General features: G+C 40.6%; 1 protein-coding gene across 2 annotated transcripts in view; it reads left to right on the top strand.

Moving 5' to 3' along the window:
- RIMS1 (regulating synaptic membrane exocytosis 1) overlaps window positions 1-13,846 on the top strand; it is a 368,530-nt gene that overhangs the window by 295,544 nt on the left and 59,140 nt on the right. For both annotated transcript variants that reach the window (XM_025216953.1, XM_025216958.1), the window contains one exon: window positions 10,031-10,266. In XM_025216953.1, the coding sequence (XP_025072738.1) occupies window positions 10,031-10,266 (236 nt within the window). The remainder of the gene's footprint in view (window positions 1-10,030; window positions 10,267-13,846) is intronic.

Below are 13,846 nucleotides of genomic sequence, written 5' to 3'. Positions count from 1 at the left end.
CCCTACAAAGATTAGAAAAGGAGGATTTTATATTTTTCATACTTCCTAGGTAAAAATTACCATAATATCACAATACAAACTCTCCCTGGTTTGTCTTTAAGATTAATCTTGTGAGTGTTATATGTGGGGTTTGTCAGGGGGCTTGAGGGGCCACGTGCATGCCCCATGCTGTGGTGCACAGCCTCCGGCACTGAGCCATGCCCACCACAGTGCTGCCTGAGCTGAGAAAGAGAATGGGCTTAGCCTGACCCAGCTCGGCATGGCCTACTAGCATGCCTTTGGACAGGACCAGGACATGCAGCTCTGGGATGTACAGCTTCTGTCCAAAGGCGCATGCAAGCTGGCCAGGCCGGGCCAGGCCGTGTTGTGTCGGGCCTGGTCTCCATGAGGTCAGGTCAAGATGCATGGCCGTGGGGCTGTGCCATGGCCCTGTGGCTGCCTGACCCTCATGGAGAATGGGCCTGGCCTGGCCCACCCATTAGCGCATGCCTTTGGACAGGAGCCATGGGTCCTGAGGCCATTCATCCTGCTCCTGTCCAAAGGCACAATAGCTGGCCATGCTGGGCAGGGTTGGACTGGGTCAGGCCGGGTCTCCCACAGAGACTGAGGGTCAGGCAGCACTGCAGTGACCGTGGCCTAGCTGGCTGATGCTGCAAGTGCCGGGGACTGTGCGCCGCAAGAGGTGAGGGGGCGGATGTGTGGCAGCCCCCCCTCAAACCCCACATCCTTCCCCCAATACCCACACATCCTCATCCCCCACATCCTGCCACACTCTCCCACCTCCCCCGACACCCACCCACCCACACACCCACCTGCATCGCCACATATACCCCCCACACCCAGCCACACCCCTCTAACCCCCTCCTGCAAACCTCACACCCCCTCATCACACACCCAGCATGCCTAGCTGCCAGAAAGATTAAGACCTCTTGGCAGGAGCTGTGGCTTCAGGGGCAGCTTCACTAACATCCTGGTTAGTGAAGAGGTCAGGGGGGTGCTGTAATTTTTCTATGATAAGAAAACCAAAAGTAAACATCAAAGCATATAGATATTTAGAATTTAATTTTATTATGATGATAGAGACCCCGGTAGGCTTCCAATTTGCTTTAAAATTGTAAATATATCAATAAAACATGCCCAACTGATCAATCTCTCGCTCTCGCTCGCTCGCTCACTCCTACTCCTATTTTTATGTCCCACACTATTTGCTAAGAGCTTAGAAAATACAGGTATTCCATCAAATTCAGAAAATGTGGTAAACTTTAACGTGATAAGTCTATGCATGCTTCTTGTGCATTAACTTCCTGAAAAATTCAAGACCCAAAAATACATCTAAAAACAACCTACAAGGGTGTGTCCACACACATGCGCGCGCGCGCGCACACACACACACAGAAAGAGAGGGGTCTTTGGTTTTAATTGTGGAAGACCATGGATTTGGGGGTGAATTTGGGATTTTTTTATCAGAGAAGTTGCAGTTTTTAAATAGGAAACACCAGGATTCCTGCTAGTAAGGCAAGTGGCAGGACCCAGGCAGATGAGCCTGTTCAGAGCTCGCAACCAGGACCCAGCTTGAGGGAAAATGAGGTGACTGACCTCCTGGCCATTTGGAGCTGGGAGGACATGCTTTAACAATTCAAAGCAGGCCACCTCACTGAGAGCATCTTCCAGGTGATAGCTGCCCAGATGGCAGGGCAGGGGGCACATGGCAGCAGTGCCACACAAAGGCCAACTGTGCAGCCACAGCCCACTGGCAGCTGGCCCTGAGGTGCAGATGCTTCTGTTACAGTGTCCATGCCACATCTCAGGCAGCTGTGTGGTCCCCATCCGGACCTGACAGGCACGCAGCCTTGGGGACACATGCTGTTACAGGTGGTAGCAGGTCATAGCCAGGCAGTAACCCCCACTGCCAGACTGCTGCAGTGGGATGAGGGTACAGGGTACTCTAGGTTAGGGCTACTTCAGCAGCCCAGCTGGCACAAGGGGCTGGTGTCCCCAGATAGCAATTGGCCAGGCCTCAGAAGCTCCTGTCTATTTGTTTCATTTAATTACCATGGGCCCTAAGGCCCACCCAGCTAACTAGTAGCCCCTACTGTATGGGGGCTAATGGATGAATGAAACAACAAAGTTCTGGGGACAACAGAGGCAAAAACCAGGATGGGAGTGTCATGCGGGCCAAGGAGTCAAAATATGAAAATGTGTGCTCCTGAGGGGGACAACGAGCAGAGCCCCCCAGGCCACACCCAGTGGTCATCAAAGGCGTCCAAGGACCCCAGAAGCTCCTGAGAGCAAGTAGCCCTAAGCTGCTTTTTATACTTCTGGGGCCAGCACAGGGCAGGTTTTTATACTGCTGGGGCCAGTGCTGGCCCCAGGCTCTATGTCCCCCTGGCTGCAGATCCGGGTGAAGCTGGGCAGGGTCACTTTGCCCTAAGAGGTACAGCTTGCCCCACACCAAAGTGCATGTTCAGGCATGTGCACTGAGGCAAAAATCCCCAGAACAAATCTTATCTTAGCTGCTGCAAGCGCACATGCCTGCATGTGTGGGCACACCCTTGTCGGTTGTTTTAAAATGTATTTATAGGTCTTGAATTTTTCAGGAAGTTAATGCACAAGAAACATGCATAGATTTACCACGTTAAGGTTTACCACATTTTCTGAATTTGATGGAATACCTGTATTATCTAAGCTCTTAGCAAATAGTGTAGGACATAAAAATCGGAGAAGTAGGAGCATAAAGGATACACAAAACTGAAGATATTTGCTTTAAAAAACAGAAAAAACAGTTTGCATATTTGCTTATTTCATAAATTCCTGCAAAATGTATAAAATGCATTAATTTAACTTTCCAATAGATGTTTCTTTGCTTGCAGGATAAATTATATATTGTAACATTAATCAACTGATCTTCATTACCACAAATGATATATATCTATAAATTAGCATGTCAATTAAACACATTTTAATGGATGTACAATGTATCAATTAAATGTTGACAAACGTTGTAGACAGAAGCTCTAGAATTTCTTCAGTCCTAAATTCTTAAGTACATAAGAAACTTTTTTTATTTTAGTTCAGAGAATACTCATTTATAAATTACAAGCAATATCATTTCGTGGGAACTATATGACGTAAAACCAAGGTAAATTGACTAAAAAACCTGCAAAATGTTCTGTGTTTCTCTGCAATTGTGCACTAATGCAGAGGAAGTGCCAGCATTGGTGTCTGATTAAGGTAATACAAGGTCCTAGGCTTATAACATGGTTCTGATCTGTAGTCTCATTCCCACACTTTGGCTCTGTCCACTACTAAAAATGTCACAAGGTCCACTGCTTCCCCAGAGAAAGAGGGGCAATGGCATAGAGCCACCTTCTCACTTGCCATGAGTGGCAGCATCCACATGTTCTTTCCTACAAAAGGGACAGTTCAGAAGTGAATTGCTAGGTTCCATTCAGTTCCGGATTGCACTAACTGGCAACTGATGATATTTTTAGCAGAGAAGCCAAAGACTGAATCAGCAAATGAATAAACTAAACTTGCAACCCAAAACTTTGTCAATAATGAAGAAATTTACCACCCTAAGAATCACCTTATCCTGCTTACACATTGTTCAGTAACCACACACACACACGCGCACGCACACACACACTTTTTAAACTGTCTGTAAGTGTTTTAATGGGCATATCTACATGAGACACTGACTGTGCAGTAGCTGAATGATACTTCACAGTACTGCATCACAGAATGGGCATGCTAATACACTACTGCTACCAGCTTGAATGTTTACAAGCTAAAATAGGTTAGCTGGTATCCCCTGTGTACCTTTCCAAATATTCCAGAATCCCCTATTTCTGGCATTTATTCTGAGAATTAGGATAAAATTGTTTTTAAAAAGCTAGATAAACATTGTGCAAACCTGAAGTAGTTCTTCAGCCAATTCAGAAAGGTAGTGTAGATGAGCTGAATAGTTTACATCAATTAAGTACAAACAACTCAATTCTCTAATGAAACAAGATCTAGTTGAGGTCAAGATCAAATGGTACTGAAGCTGAATGGAGTAGATGGTACTGCTGCTGCCATCTAAATTGTAAATGTTGCCATGCATGGGCAGGCTGAACCCTTTCACAAGCTTTTTGTTCTCTTATTTTTTAAACAGAAAATTTTTCAACTGCCAGATATAGCCTTGGATTGCTGTACTGTTTTGAAGTGTGAGATTTATTCTAGCTCCTCTTGATTATAGAACTAGAAAAAAAGATATGTCATCACTTTTTATAATTGAAGAAAAGCTTAGTTGTTGTTCCTTGTTTACATCAAAATTTCTAAGTGGACCTTTTAACTTTTATTGCTAGTTTTCTAGTTAGTTGGATTAAGTGGAGTAAATACACTATATTCTTATTGGCTGCATAGTTCTGATTCATATTCCTTTGCCATTACAATAGTTGTGGATAGGAAAAGAACATATGTGTTATCTGAAAAAATGGCTATTTGATTCAGTATATTAGGTTGAATTTTATTGCATCTTATAAACAATGAAAGAGCTTTCATTACTTGAAAACTGATATAGAATAATCTAATAAGTGTTACATTTAGTTTGCAAAGCAGTGTCCTTATGAAGCTGGTCATTTATGTATTAAAGTCAAGAGAGTGCTTATCTCTCTCACCCAAGAAAATATCCTTTTTACTTGCTCCCTTCTGTTACTGGTAAACAGAAAAACAACATGATTGCTTGCAAGCAGTAATCTCCATCTGTGTTGACATAAATGTTGACCTTCTGTATTTCTGGATCTGTAACAGACTTACATCCTCTATGAATGGCAAGTGGCACAGAAAGAGCCACTAAGCAGACTGACCAATATATCATGTATTCAATAAATTGATATATGTTTACTAAATTATAGTTTCAATAGAGTGTCCCTACCTCATATTATGTAGGAGGTTGAGTCTGATAATTTATGAGGTCTACTTGAGGTAAAAAAATATAACTATTTTTAGAAAAAGTTCAGCAAAGAAACATTTTCCCTAAAGTAGCTGCCATTCTTCACAAATGACGGTAAACAACAAATAAACTAGGAGATTACATAATGTACAGGAATCAGCGTTGGAAAAAAATGATTCTTAAAAAAAAAATGCTCTCTTGCCAACAGCTGCAAGTTGAGAGTTAGAGCCATGATTGAGCAACTTCTGTATTTTCTGGTTTTGTTGTTGTTGCTGGTGTCTTACTGTAAGACCATGGTCTTAGACTCCTTCTTTCAGCTAATTCTAAGGTACAGTTGAAATTACCCCTTTATAGTGGTGTCACATGTCCATCCTTTATATATAAGTGTCAGACATTCCCTAGTGTCTGGTACAAACCTGAACCAAAGGTAGTTTTTGAGGCTGAAAACTCTGTATATACCAGTGACTCCCAAAAGTTACATCTGGCAGTAACAGATCTTGCCTACAGAGAGAACCATGTCATCTGGTCCACAGATTTCTTCGTGGGTCTGGAAATTAACACTGCCACCACTGTACCACCTCCAGCTTTCAAAGGTTTGTGTGACAATATTGGTTCCTGGCCACGCTGGCCCCATGTGGCAGGATTTAGCCCCAGCTGTTCCAGTACTGCACAGCAGGATCAGGCACGTGCACCAGATCTGACCCACAAACCAACCCAGCACCGTTCATCTGGCCCATGGGGCCAAAACATTAGGCACCACTGTTTAAATCTTACACATGCACATGAACACACACATGCAAGCACACCTTTTTGGGTGTAAAACTGAAATATGCCACTCATTTTAATCCAGAAAAAAAAGGTGTGCCCTAGGTATCAAAACTCTTGGAAACACTGGTATATACTATGATTGGTTTGGCTTACCGAGGATCATCTTGAGGTTGTATTTGGAATGTCATGGAAAAGTCCATATCCAGATACCCAAAATTATACTAGCATTCTCTTGTTTGTATACAGTACATATATAGTTTATAGTAAGTGCATTGTAAAACCTCTCTTCAGGGGTCTTTTGCCTTCACTATTGTACATACACAAACATTTATGGAAAGGCATAATAAAATACAGATATACTTTATCACTGAAAATTAGGTAATTAGATACCTGTGTTAGAAAGGCAGGGAACTAGTTTAGTTGAATTCTTCTATTGACATCACCTGCAAAATGTTGCACATAAAACTAAAGATATACATTTAAAATGTTTTAGAACAGTGGTGAGCAAAATATGGCCTTTGGTCTGGGTGTGGCTTGCCAAGGAATTTTATCTGGCTCTCGGACCCACGCAGGCCAGGCACAGGGGGTAGCCCTGACCATGGCGCATGCAGTCAGTCTCGCTGCCCCTGGGTGTACAGTGCGGAAGGGGTGGCGTGGCAGCTGGATTCTAATTCCTGGCAGCCCTGATGCTGCTTCTTACTGGCTGCTGCTGCCAGTGTCTCCACCACCACTGGACAGGCCTTGCTCCCTGGGCATGCCAGCCTGTTCACCACGTACCCACTGCTGGGGGCACAGATGGAGTGAGCAGGCAGAGTCTCCATAGAGACTAGCTGGGACCCCCATGGGCAGGGCATGCTCGGATGAGCAGATGGGTAGGGCTGCAATTAGGTGAGAAGTAGTGTCCAGGAGTGGGATGGGTAGGCAGGGGCCATCTGAGGAGCAGATCACAGTTCTGCCCTGGACCCCAGCCCTGTGCTAGCACTGCTTCATGATCCAAGCTTTGGCCCCCACCTGCCCATCCTGCTCCTGGATGTCACACCTGCCATCCCATCCCATCCCATCTGCCCTGTTGAGCGCGCCCTGCCTACAGGGGTACCAGCTGGTCTCTATGGAGACTCCGCCCACCTGCTCCATCCTGTGCCTCCAGCAGTGGGTGCAGAGTGGACTGGATAGTATCAGTTGTCTCCCCACAATCAGCCAGATCAGCACCCCCTCTGCTGGCCCACAGCAGCTCACCCAAATTCCTAAAGTGGCCCTCCAGTGAAAATAATTGCTCTCCCCTGTTTTAGAAAGTGTGCCTTTTAAGATAGTTTATTCAGAAGCCTTTAATATCACACTTGAAAACTATTAATGAATAGTTTTAACTCCTGCAGTTGAAGCATAAGAGGTCTATCCTCCTAAGCAAACAGGGGATTAAGGATTTACACCCAAGCATTCATTCACTTAAAATAATATAGTTCTTATAATTTATACTTAATTTAATTTTATAATCTATTAAAGACTTTCACAACAACAGTGTCAATTTAGTAAGATCTAGTACTTTTTCATTATAAGAAAGGAAAATAGTTTTGTGTTTTCTCATCATTTTAGTAATAATTCAGAATTCGTTGGTATTACTTAGATTTTTCCCTCGGATACATATTTTCCATGGAAAATCTCTGTGGAATGTTTTGGTGAGGAAAAGAAAAAGTTTAATTAAATGGGATGATGTTTTCTTAATAACCTCTGAAAAATTCAGATTTATAAAGGACTGAAAGTTTTCTTTATACAGCCCAAGAAATATAATTTCCTACAGTGTTATATAGGGAATATTGAAAAATATGTGTACTTCCCAAGGAAAACCAACAATAGATCATTAAACTTTTATAATACTAGGATGAGGGGAGCGATAGCGGAAGGACCTATTTTAAGCTCGTTACACCTCAGGTGGTAGAGTGAAATGTCTCCTTGAGTGCTGCAGTGCAGTGGAGCACATTGTCTTATATTGAAAACCTAGTTGTTTCCACACAAAATTACTCTACATTTTACAAATATATGCTGCTGATGTGCTGGAAGGTGGGCAACCAAATCCTCATACAGGTGTCAGAAAATACATTTTTTATGCAAACTTATTATTTTCTTAGAGGTATTATAAAATGTTAATATTCCTGTTCCTTATGCCATATTATGCCATAGTTTATTATACGTGCTGTTTAATATTATGACAAATTAACAAATTGGGGGGAAATATCAATCAAACACACTCCATGATACTTCCTTAAAGTATCTTTTAAAGAGGATTAATATTAATTAATCAATTTTAATTTAATCTTAATTAATATGAATGAATCTGTGAAAGGATCCAAATCCACAGAAACACCAAAGCCCTCACAAAAGCTGGGTCACCCCCAGCAAAGAAGTCTGCACAGTAATCTTCACTCCTCTCCTGGCATTTTTTTTCCTGCCAGGAGAGACAGATCATCCCTCCATACTCAAAAGAATGCTTTTATTAGCCCCTTCTTCAGAATGATGGCATATCGCCATATCTTATTATGGGAAGGAGGCCTTGGTATGTGACACAAAAGTTCATTAATAAATAAATTCTGCATCCATCTCAAAGAATTATAAATAATCTATTAACTAGCAATCAGACTAATCCCAGTGTGTTGTCTTTTTTACATTACTAGTAGTTGTAATTATTAGTAATACAGTGGGTAAGGTGTAGTTTAAACTTCCAGATGTTTGTGGAGAAAATGGCTCACCCAGCACTGCTCTTAGAGGCAAGGTAGAACCTGGTATTAAAATTAGAGATACTGTATTTGCCAATTTATATAGTTTCCAATACGGTAGAATCCCATGCACTGCTATAGGTTTCAGACCAACTGGCTAAGCAGCAGCTCTGCAGAAAGGACCTGGGGTTTACAGTGGACAATAAACTGAATATGAGTCAGTAGTGTGCCATTGTTGCCAAGAACGCTAACAGCATACTGGGCTGCATTGGTAGAAACATTGTCAGTAGATCAAGGGAAGTAATTATTCCCCTTTATTCAGCACTGGTGAGGCCACATCTGGAGTACTCTGTCCAGTTTTGGGCCCCGCACTACAGAAAGGATAGGGACAAGTTGGAGAAAACCCATTGAAGAGCAACAAAAATGGTTATGGGGTTGGGGCACATGACTTATGAGGAGAGGCTGAAGGAAATGGCCTTATTTAGTCTAGAGAAGAGAGGACTGATGGGGGATTTGATAGCAGCCTTCAAGTACCTGAAGGGTGGTCACAAAGAGGATGCAGCTAGACTGTTCTCAGTAGCGGCAGATGACAGAACAAGGAGCAATGGTCTCAAGTGGCAGCAAGGGAAGTTTAGGTTGGATATTAGGAAAAACTCTCTCACTAGGAGGGTAGTGAAGTACTGGAATGGGTTACCCAGAGAGGTGAAAGAATCTCCATCCTTGAAGGTTTTAAGGCCCAGCTTGACAAAGCCCTGTCTGGAATGATCTAGTTGGGACTGGTCCTGCTTTGACCATGGGGTTGGACTAGATGACTTCCTGTGGTCCCTTCCAACCCTAATTTTCTATGATTGTATGATTCTGTGTTTTTTTAGGTAAACTAGAAAATGGATCTGACTCCTTTATATCTTGAGACTGTGACTTTTCCTCCTTAATTGACCTGTTGCATTTACCTGTCAGACAAGAAACACATGCAAATAAATTAAATTTTTTGCTTGCTTTAAATGTAACCAGACACTTTTGGCAAGCTATCCATATGAATCTGGAATACATTATCCTGTAATAACTAACAGATTTTTTTTAAAATGCAGGTTGATTATTATTTCTTCTCTATTACAGTAAAGGCATGGTGGAGAGTTTTCTCTACTGTCTGGTGAATCCTCCATCCCTTGTGAAAAATGCTTGTAAGACAGATGTGTATTAACCTCATTGTATTATTTATTAGTTTATCTTGGTAGATAAGCCAACTAAAACTACTTGGCAGGAAAATTACTGTATTATCATTGTATCTATGTAGTTACACGAAAACTACACATAACTGATTACTTTCAACATTTGTATATTTCTATATTTCTTCTGTGAAAATGTTTATTTGTTTTATAGAATATACGAAGGACAGATTACAATAGAAAGAACACGTAGTTTGAGAAAAATCAAATGCCCGATACATTTGGGTAGCAAATATACTGAAAATAGAGTTATAACAAGACTGTTCTTTAGAAAACATAACTTTGAATTAATTTACTAAGTTATTGCACCTACTAAAATGCATTAGGTGTTGGAGACACTGTAACAAATAGAATTGATTTAAATTAACATATATGTTTTTACTTTGCAAATATAGTACATTTACCCCTAAAATGCAAGGCAGACGGATGGGGACTTCAGGGAGAACCATCACAAAGAGCACAAGTGTGAGTGGAGAGATGTATAAACTGGAACACAATGATGGGAGTCAATCAGACACTGCTGTTGGTACAGTTGGAACAGGTGGGAAGAAAAGACGATCCAGCCTTAGTGCCAAAGTGGTTGCCATAGTATCTCGAAGAAGCAGAAGCACATCCCAGCTTAGCCAAACAGGTGAGTGAAATACATTCAGCTTGAACACAGGTTTCCTTAAACATAGCAGGTTATATTACTCAGGGCATCTGGGTGAATCACATATGTGCGTGTTTGGATGTAGTCCATTCAGAAAAAGCTTTTTCAGTGTCTCAAAGTGTTTTTGAGACTCTTAAATTTGTCGAAACACCAGGTGTTACAATGTTTCCATAGATTAGTGTTTCTCAAAATATAGACTGCAAATCTCTCTTGCCCTGTCAAATGAACTAATTTGTTTATCTATGAAAATGCTTTGTTCACAATTATGCGAAAGAATATAGAAAAACGTGTGGGTATCAACAATTTAAAGTTTTAAACATAAACAGCATTGTGTGTGTACAAAATCTTTTCTTGGCAAAACAATTCAGTACAAACATGGTTGTAATCTACAGAAAATGAATGTTAGTTATGTAAGCTTCATAGTTTACCATTTAGTACCTGTAGTACCCAAATTTTAAATATTATATTTTATGAGATTACCTCGTATTTGACAATACAGACAAAACCTGGTATTTTCTCTTTAAAAACAACTTTTCCAAAAAGGGGTTAGGGAATTTAGCTGAATTAGAGGGCACTATGATGCTTCTTTATGGGATTTAAGGGTTCTAATTCTTTATTACTACTTCAGAAATCTTAAAAGCCTCATATCTGTATGGCCTGAAGGGGAAAAAGCTCACAAAGAACAAAAGAAAAGGAGGAAATGCCTACAGTCCCCAATCCTATTCTTATTGAAGTCCAGTGAGAAATTTTGCTAGTGACTTCATTGGATGCAGGTTTAGGCCCTGAAGGTTGTTACTAAAGGAGAAAGAAAAAAGCTTCAGAATAGTGTAGAACTCAGGCATAGTGCAGTGTTTCAGTCACATATTCAAGACTGTCCTGCAGTGAGGGTAAGTAACAACATTTGTTTGCATTTATTGAGTCTATTTTCACCGTCTTTGTTTTTCATTTTTCCCGAGTGGAGAGTAGAGGTCTTGCCTTCAAAGCAAGTTCTTTTATTCTGATATTTTAGGCAATTTCAGTAAAATAGTATATTATATTATATTATATTATATTATATTATATTAATATTCTTCTACTTCTAATCTCTTATCGTTTTAAACTGAATAACATACTAAATCATGTTAAGTCAAATAGTAGATTTAGCAGGATCATTTGAAAGCTTCAATTAAAAGTTATGTTGTGCTATTGAGAAATGTAGTATGATCATTAACGCACAACCTTAATAATGCAAATCAAAAAAGATTGTTGCATAAAACGCATTATGTTAATTCAGACCAACCCAAATTAAGTGTCTCAATTTAAATAAGGAAAAATAGGTTTGGCGGTATTGGAAAGGTATAAGTAGATATTTTTCCCCTATTTATTAAGACTTATATAGTTTAAATTAATTGTCTAATTTTATGTTGTGATAATTTGGTCACATATTGCTTTCCTTATGAACGCCAAACCCTTGTTGATGTGAGAATGTCCATACTGGATCAATTCTGTATTCTGTCTAGTTCAGTTCATGTAGCCATGTCTGGATGCTTCGAAGAAGGGTGTATGAGCCTCTATAATACATTGTGTATTTTGCTGTCTAGGAAAAATCTTTCCTTAATTTTTAATAGGTATGAAGGCTGATTAAAAATGTATAAGATCTCGTATAGTTTAGAATATCCTTATCCTTAGCTATCCTAACTCTTGATTATTCTATTTTGCATGTAAAGGCACGGGTACTCTTTGACTCTTAGTTCAAATCAAGTTCAGATTTCAAATCAGTGGGAGCTTTGAATACACAGAGACATCATTAGACACTTTTTTTCTAATTTAAGGGATCCGAGTTCTAAAGTAAATATGAAGAGATTCACAATATATTATAATTATTATGTCATAATTATTTAGAGTATTTGGAAATTTCTTCAGCAGTAAAAAGCATTGGAAAGTTTTTACATGTAAAGTTATACTTGTTTAGTATTTTAGAACCTAAACAGTGCTCAAAGGTAGTTTTAGTTTGGATTATATGGAATTCTACTGTATTGTGAAATTTAAAAAAAAATCAAGTTTATGACCTGTTATTACTAAATCTTTTTAAAAACACAAAATATGCAATAGTAAAATAAAAATAAATCAGCCTTAATTCCAGGAGATGAATTAAGTTTTGCACTAATCGAGAGGACTGCCTAAGTTCCATTTGTAAAAGTTCAGTAGGGAAATTCTAGGTTTTGTGCATTGCTGGAGACATTTGGACCAGCTACTGAAGGGTGATGTCTGAATTCATATACTTCAGTAATGTGGAAATCCCAAAAGCCTGCATTGGAATATATGGACATCTGTACACACCATGGGGGTTTACTTCAGTTTAATTCTCCCTAAATTGAAGCAGTGGGTCTTTAAAAACATCATTTCAATTTAGGGCAAAGTAAACCCCTATGGTGTGTACACAAGGGTCGGGCCTGTGTCCAGGGGGGGGAAGGGAAGTGTGAGCTGCCGGTGGGCTGAGCAGTCCCTGAGATGTGAGGGGGAGGGGGGCTGGTGCTTCCCTCCACAGCAGTGATGGCGCCCCCCCAGGCAGCACCCACCTGTAAGCACCCGGCCCGAGTGGTCTCTGAGGGTATTGCAGCTGTGGAGGGAAGCACCAGGCCCCCCACACAGCTCAGGCAGGCTCCGAAGAAGAAAAAAAAAAAGAAGGAAGATCAGGCTTGCCACTTTTTATTTTTGTTCTTTCAGTGGAGCCTGCCTGCACAGCCCCTGAGCTGCACAGGGCCCAGTGCTTCCCTCCACAGCAAACTAAAGCACCTTGGAGATGTTTTATTTTGCTGTGTCCCAAAGTCATTTAACGTGCATTACACTGCTGGCACGTGCAAACAGCCCACCATTAAAGCGCATTATGCTGCCAATACATGCAAATAGCTGCACCATTAAAGTGGTGCAAAAGGGCATTAAGCCACTTTAAAGGCCAATTTTGTGGCATGTACAAATGGCCAATTAGTCCAGCCCAGAGGTATAACATTGTGCTACAAATGAAGCATATGCCAGAAACCCATTAATCTAGTTTTCTTAGATTAATTAAGCACTTAGGTATAAGACTTCTCACGTCCATTTAATAGAATACAGATTAAGAGTATTCAAACTCTGAGACTTAACTGAGAATCACTGCCATGTTTTCCCTCTAGGAAGAGGCATTTAAGACTGTACATTAAGGATGAGGGAGCAGGGATTTCACCCAGAAAACACTGAACAGCTTGAGGGTCTGCATGGCACCATGGTAAACCTTGAGAGGAGCTGCCATTCCTGTGGTGCTCCCTTCTCATCTATAATAGTCCTTCAGTCCTGGGCTAAATTACAACATGTACTGCTGTAAGGCACAAATATGTGTATATACTTGAAGAATGTATGGATCTTTATCTAGTTTATTATTAGCTGTAAGTTTCTTTAACTTATTCTCTCCATATTGAGTGACTTTTTACATAATTGGAGGATTTTACCTTAGGTTAAAAAATCATTTCTGGCCTTCAGGAAATAGGGTAGTTGGAGCCAAAGAAAGAAATACTCCCTAATTTATTTTCTAATATATTGTGCAAAC

Source organism: Alligator sinensis, unplaced genomic scaffold, assembly GCF_000455745.1.
Source record: "Alligator sinensis unplaced genomic scaffold, ASM45574v1 scaffold499_1, whole genome shotgun sequence".
Taxonomy (NCBI): Eukaryota; Metazoa; Chordata; order Crocodylia; family Alligatoridae; genus Alligator; species Alligator sinensis.
This window is presented reverse-complemented; position numbering and strand designations above follow the sequence as displayed.